At 37.3% G+C, this 7119-nt stretch overlaps 1 protein-coding gene across 1 annotated transcript in view; it reads left to right on the plus strand.

The window, feature by feature from the left end:
• The window catches only part of LOC107738079 (dedicator of cytokinesis protein 11-like), an 86849-nt gene that overhangs the window by 5516 nt on the left and 74214 nt on the right, over window positions 1-7119 (plus strand). The window contains exons 2-6 of the mRNA XM_016549756.1: window positions 2123-2239; window positions 2721-2810; window positions 2952-3034; window positions 3119-3179; window positions 5977-6072. Of these exons, the coding sequence (XP_016405242.1) occupies window positions 2123-2239; window positions 2721-2810; window positions 2952-3034; window positions 3119-3179; window positions 5977-6072 (447 nt within the window). The remainder of the gene's footprint in view (window positions 1-2122; window positions 2240-2720; window positions 2811-2951; window positions 3035-3118; window positions 3180-5976; window positions 6073-7119) is intronic.

Here is a 7119-nt window from a genome sequence, read left to right on the forward strand (position 1 = left end):
ATTCAGCTGGACACACTTTCCTTATTTTCTCCGCAACAAATGGCCAAGCAAGCGCAGACCAACGAGACCAAACGCGATGTATGTGTATGTGTGTATATGTATGTATGTGTGTGTGTGTATGTGTGTGTGTGTGTGTGTATGTGTATATGTGTGTGTATATGGGTGTGTGTGTATATGGGTGTATGTATGTGTGTGTGTGTATATGTGTGTGTATGTATATGTGTGTGTATGTATATATGTGTGTGTATGTATATGTGTGTGTATGTATATGTGTGTGTATATATTTATCAGTCTGGCTATGTGTGTGTGCCTGGCGAGTAAACAAAAACATGTACTAGCCAATGGCGATTCAATTACCAAGGTGTTCGTAGAGGGCTGTCACGCAAAGAAAGAAGGCGTAACTTCTATTCTCGCTGTAGTATTGTTGTTGCCGCCGTCGCCATGTCGTGAAGACGCTGTGTGTTTCGTTGTGAAAGCAAAACTACTTTGTTTGGCCTTCCAAAAGAGGACGATATCCGCTTCGTCATTCATGGAGCTGATCCGTGCTGGTCGCTGAGGAAATACATCAACCACGGCATCAACAGTATGTGAGGGGCGTAACATTTCCGTCTCACGCTTGAGGTATTCGGCCAATCACAACGCTCTGGATAGCTGGCCAATCAGAGCACCCCTCGCTTTTTCAGACCGATGAGCTTTGTAAAAATCGACGCGTTTCAGAAAGTCGGGGCATAGAGGAGAAACAATAATGTACAGTATGTGGAAAATAATGTATTTTTTGAACCTTAAACCGCATAAACACATTTCATTACACCAAATACACAAAATAATGTTCTTTTTAGCAACAACATATGACCCCTTTAAGCAAGATATACTGTATAATAAAAGCAAAATATATAGTGCAAATTGAATTGGGATCAGTAACATTTTTTTGAAAGAAATTACTTCTATTCAGCAAGGATGTATTGACTTAAAGTGACAGTCACATTGTTACAAAAGATTTCCATTTCAAATAAAACTGTTTTCAACATATAATAATAATAATAAGAAATGTTTCTTGAGAACCAAATCAGCATATTAAAATGATTTCTGAAGGATCACGTGACACTGAAGACTGAACTCGTGGCTTTATTTATTTTTTATTGCAAATTAAATTTGACTTTTTTTTTTATTTTTTTTTTTTATCCAGTTAAGCATTTTCTGCAGCTAGGAAGGTAGGAAACATTTTCACAGCAAGATTTCTAAAAAGGATTAGTTTGAAATTGCTTTAATTTGGACTCATTTCATTCCGTTTGATTTCAGCTGAAATATTCACAAAAGACCTGTGTGATTATGGGTTCAAGCCCCTCTGATCCTGTCAAAGCTGAACCGCTTTAAACATTAGAAACAATGACAACGAACTTTGGACAGAAGACACCAGCTGCCCATTTTCTCTTCTAAACCTTATGTAGTTATGAAACTATAACTTCCTCTCTTCATATCTCTGACTGCTCATAGTTTATTTTCAGCAAAAACACCTTTAGCAAAAGGTTAAAGTCATAAATTGAAGGTTTCCTAACATGAGTTGCTGGCAAGTCAGCTGAAATGTCATCTGTTTGGCAATTCCCGTATGGAGAAACATGGGTCAAAAGAGTGCAAAAGATAAAGTCCACTGCCCGTCTCTTCTGTCCATCCCACATGGTTTGTTTTGGTGAAAACACTTTCTCTTCCATGGGCTAAACTCTTTGAATGAGTATCAGAGCATGACACAGGCATGTCAGCTGAGTCAGGAGTGTGTGTTTAAGCTTTAACACATGATTCTCTTTTAGAAGGAACTTGAAAAGAGAAAGCACTTGGGAGAAAGCTTTGAACTGAACTCAAAAGCTGTACAAATAAGAAATCGGAAATCCTGTGGCAGATTTTTGCTTTACTAAGGTTGTAGAGGGGCTGATAAATTCACAGACAGAGCTGTCAAATCTGTGTAGGCTACACAACAGATAAAGCAAATCTGAATAATTACAGTGTGCATTGATTTAGTATGTTCAGTAGCAGTAATAAAGAGGGACACAAACATTGACTGTAGACATCACAGGCCTTTTGAGGGAAACTGTGTATAAATGATTGGATCCGTCCTGTGTGTTTGCAGGAGCAGCCCAAGATCATCGAGCCGCTGGACTATGAGAATGTGGTGTTCCAGAGGAAAGCTCAGATCCACAGTGATCCACAGAGAGACCTGCTGCTGTGGCCAGCTGATGATGTATCAGTGAGTCATTTCACAAGCACATTTCCTGCCGTTTATTTGTTTGACTCATTTTCAAAGTCCTCATCCTTTTGCTGCCACCATATGAATCTGATTTTCATCTGTCTGTCTATTATTATCTATCATTTTTCATTCTATCTATCTATCTATCTGTCTGTCTGTCTGTCTGTCTGTCTGTCTGTTGTTTGTTCATTCGCTCTTTCTTTCATTCACTCTTTTTGTCATCCTATCTATCTATCTATCTATCTATCTATCTGTCTGTCTGTCTGTATCTATGTCTGTCTGTTGTTTGTTCATTTGCTCTTTCTTTCGTTCACTATTTTTGTCATCCTATCTATCTATCTATCTATCTATCTATCTGTCTGTCTGTCTGTCTCATATCCTGTCTGTCTTTGTTTATCGTTCGTTCGCTCGCTCTTTCTTTCGTTCACTATTTTTGTCATCCTATCTATCTATCTATCTATCTATCTGTTTGTCTATCTAGGAAGCACAGATTGAACGTCAAAGGAGGACCATTGTTCCTTCAGTTCCTCAAAATGCTGAGAACGAAGCAAAAAGCCTGTTTGCCAAAGAGGTAAAGAACCTCTCAATGCCAAAATTTGAGTGAAGACTACAGCTTTCCAGACTAATAAAATATGAGATCACATTTTCCTGTTTTTCATTTTTTTCTGCTCATGCGATTGAGTAACTGAGCAATGCTTACGCTCTTTGGCAGTGCATTAAGATGTACAGCACCAACTGGCACGTCATCAACTATAATTACGAGGCTTACTCTGGAGATTTCCGGACGCTGCCCTGGTATGTCAAAGTTTGCATTTTTTGCCAAAGCTTTTGCAGGGCTATTTCCAAAGTTTGGTGTCAGCTACTTTTTCTGTCTTGCAGTAAAGGGATGAAGACGGAAAAGCTTCCCAACCAAGTGTTTGAGGTGGATGAGGGGGAGGAGGTAAGAGACATTAATGTTAGCCGATGGAAAACAGAGTATAGAATATCACACTGTCTCAATATCTTCTCTCATCTCTCTCTTGTTTAAACTGTTCTGTGTAATTGTGTATTACCCTGTTTGCCGTGTCAAAACAAACTGAACAACACGTCATCAACTATAATTACGAGGCCTACTCTGGAGATTTCCGGACGCTGCCCTGGTATGTCAAAGTGTGCATTTTTTGCCAAAGCTTTTGCAGGGCTATTTCCAAAGTTTGGTGTAAGCTACTTTTTCTGTCTTGCAGTAAAGGGATGAAGACGGAAAAGCTTCCCAACCAAGTGTTTGAGGTGGATGAGGGGGAGGAGGTAAGAGACATTAATGTTAGCCGATGGAAAACAGAGTATAGAATATCACACTGTCTCAATATCTTCTCTCATCTCTCTCTTGTTTAAACTGTTCTGTGTAATTGTGTATTACCCTGTTTGCCGTGTCAAAACAAACTGAACAAAAAAGCATTTTTTCCATTTTAAAAGGGAAAATATGGTAACCATTTTATCACAGATAAAACACTGGAGTCTTGAGTCTTTATATAAATGGTTAAAAATTTGGTTAGCAAAGAGCAGTTTTAAAATTCACATTCAACATACACACTGTGTGTAATTTATGTTGTAGCACAAAAACAGAATGTTAACCACAGACTAAATCAAAAGCCACTGTTCTAAAAACTCATTAGAAATTTCCGAGGGAACCTGTGGTGAAGCCTTCTCGGTTGGCCTGCAAATTCCCGCCATGACTGAACAGTACTATGGGTGTCTGATGACTTGGACAGAATTTAGATTTGTGTGAAATTATTTGGAGTTAAAAAGTCACACATTTATTGTGTTTTCATGATAATTTATTGCTTTTACGCCCAGATACTCAAGTACTCAGGTTCTCAAGAGTGTTAATGCCAACTTTCACATTCACATCCACCAGTTGTCTTAAGTGTCAACACATCTTGTTGAATTGTGCTACACCTTCTATTGACATTGTAGATATTGTTCTTCTTCCCAGACAGCACTGTAAATTTTGTGAGGCTTCTGTGAGGTCATAATCAGATGTAGAAATGAAGGCCATACGGTCCATTACATGGAACCTGACCCTCATGGTCTATTAATAGACACACACTGAAGTGTCCAGCAGATCTTGATAAAATTAGATGTAAGGAGTGGTGATTACAGGGCAAAGAGATTGCTTCTCCACCCTGTGTGTGTGTGTGTGTGTGTGTGTGTGTGCATGTCTAAATCTGTGTGTATGCACATGTTTAGACATGGATAGTCTAGCCTTTTTCCTTACAGTTCACTTAGTGGAATTAAATGAAATGAGTTCTAATTCTGAAGACCTAAAAGAACATTTCTGGCCTAAAGAATGAGGCTAGTGAAGCCAAAACGTACACAATAATAAGGAAATTATATGAGAATGAATTCAGTATCTTGTTCAGTTGTAAAATTCAGATATACTCACCTGTATGTCTTTCCAAACCTCTATGCATTATTTTCTTCTATGGAACACAAAATATATTTTATATAACACCCAATTTTTAGCTATCAAAAATGGATTTTACATTCCATACCTTTGCTGTAAATTTACATGACTTCCTCCTTTGATCAATAATGAAATGATATCACTGTCATAGTACCTCATATTATACATAACTGAGAAGAGAATGGGGCCAGTTGTTATTATTATTATTATTAGAAATTAATTAACTTTTAAATTAATTAACAATAAAAAAAACTTTTATTACAAAGGATTTCTATTTCAAATAAATGCAGTTTTTTGTTTTACTTTATATTCATCAAAGAATCCTGAAAAACATTTTTTTCCCCTGAACTGTTTCCACAAAAATATTAAGCAGCACAACTGTTTTCTACATTTAAAATCATAAGAAATATTCCTTGAGCCCCAAATAATCATATTAGAATGATTTCTGAAGGATTCTGTGACACTGAAGACTGGAGTAATGATGCTGAAAATTCAGCTTTGCATTACATGAATAAATTACATTAAAAAATACATTAAAATAATAATAAATAAAACTTTTGTAAAGATATTTCATAATACATTTTACTGTATATACTTTACCGTAATATATGCAGCATTGGTGAATGTAAGAGCATTTTTTTAAACATTAAAAAATATCTTACTGACCCCAAACTTCTGAACTTTTCAGTAGTGTATGTGTACAGTATATCATGTTGGCTCTGTCACATTCATTTAATTTAATCAATTAGCTGAGTGACTCAAAAGGGAGAAGAGGGTGCAGGCAATTGATCAGTCTCAGAGGGGCTGTTAGGAACAGAAAGAGAGGGAGGGAATGGGAAATGCTGGAGGAAAGAGAGGAGAAGGGCATTTGGACAATTATATTACAGTGGAGAGCTAGAGAAAAGCACATCCATAAAGGACGCCAGGCCACTTCAATTAAATTAGACACACACACACACACACACACACATATTTATAGTCGCTGTAAGTAATAAATCCCACCCCATTCTACCGTTTATTAATATTACTGTTATAAGTATTGTATTTGTTTTCAAACAAGATGTTTGTAAGTACTTAATTGTTGTATTGTGTTAATGTGTGTGTGATGTTAAGTTACTGTACGAGTGCTTATTTGCATGAATGTTTGTAAAATCAGAACACACAGTGTTCATGTTTGTGTCAGAGCAGCCTCCTTTAAGGCAGAGAGGTTGCATGCATAGAAATGCATTGATGTGAGTCTTTGTATTCAGATCAGTCTGTCTGTTCATTAGTTCTTACTTTGTGTGTGTTTCAGGATTCATCATCTCTTTGCTCTCAGAGAGGAGGTGTAATGAAGCAGGGCTGGCTGCAGAAGGCCAACATCAACAGCAGTCTATCTGTCTCCATGAAGGTTAGTGGAATCATCGGTGCACTTTTATTAAAAGACATCAGCAGATCTACAGCAGTCGTTGTTCCTCAATATACTGTACATCTGCTGATCAATGCAGTTTGAAGACCCATTGTTGGAGAGGCCTGTAAGGTCTTTTGTTTTTTGGTAAATCAGAAATGTCAATTACATGCACTAATGTTCATACACAAAAACACGTTGTTAACAAAGTGCAGCACTCTGCACTAAATTATGTCTCGCAAGTACTTTGTGTGAAGGATATATGGTAAATTATACGACTTATTATATGATAAAATAGTCACTGATAGCGCCGCAAATGGCAGCCACAACGCTGAGCTCCGCAATTCTTCTGTTGTTTTTGAATCCAAAATTTGTACACTTGTAAACTGCACACTTTGTAAATAACATATCTGCACACTTATAACATATCTACATTTATCTAAACAATTACTTTTTTTCCCCTATACTTCTATTTTTGTATATAGTAGGGGTGGGGGAAAAATCGATACAGCATAGTATCGCGATATTTTCCGCGGCAATACTGTATTGATACACGGATGCCAAGTATCGATATTTTATTATACTATTTGGTAGAATAATAAAATTAATTTCTTTACAATCCACTAGATGGTGGTGTTGAGTTTTTTTCTGGTGAGGTCAGCTGGGTCACCTTCAGCATGCAGTAAGTTAGTAAAATAAAGAGGGCGGCATAGCGGAAAGTTATCAGGAAAGCCCCGTCCGCGTTTAAATCGGATATATGGACTTACTTCGGATTTGTAAACAAGGAGGGGATGTAAGTAGGAAAATATAGGCTACATATAATAATAATAATAATAATAATATATATGGCGCGCCGCGTCGCGCCCGGCAGTGTTCAGCGCACTGGTGTAGGCTAGTTCAGCTGTACTGGGCAGCGCTGGTAAAATGATGTTACCTTCAGTGACGCTATGCTCTGCTCTGCTATGCTGTGCTCATATGCTCTGATAATAATAGCTTTGTAGGACCATACATTATTTGGATAATTAGTCAAAAAACAAACAAACAACAACT

Source organism: Sinocyclocheilus rhinocerous, unplaced genomic scaffold (genome assembly GCF_001515625.1).
Source record: "Sinocyclocheilus rhinocerous isolate Xijiao unplaced genomic scaffold, SAMN03320098_v1.1 scaffold494, whole genome shotgun sequence".
NCBI lineage: Eukaryota > Metazoa > Chordata > Actinopteri > Cypriniformes > Cyprinidae > Sinocyclocheilus > Sinocyclocheilus rhinocerous.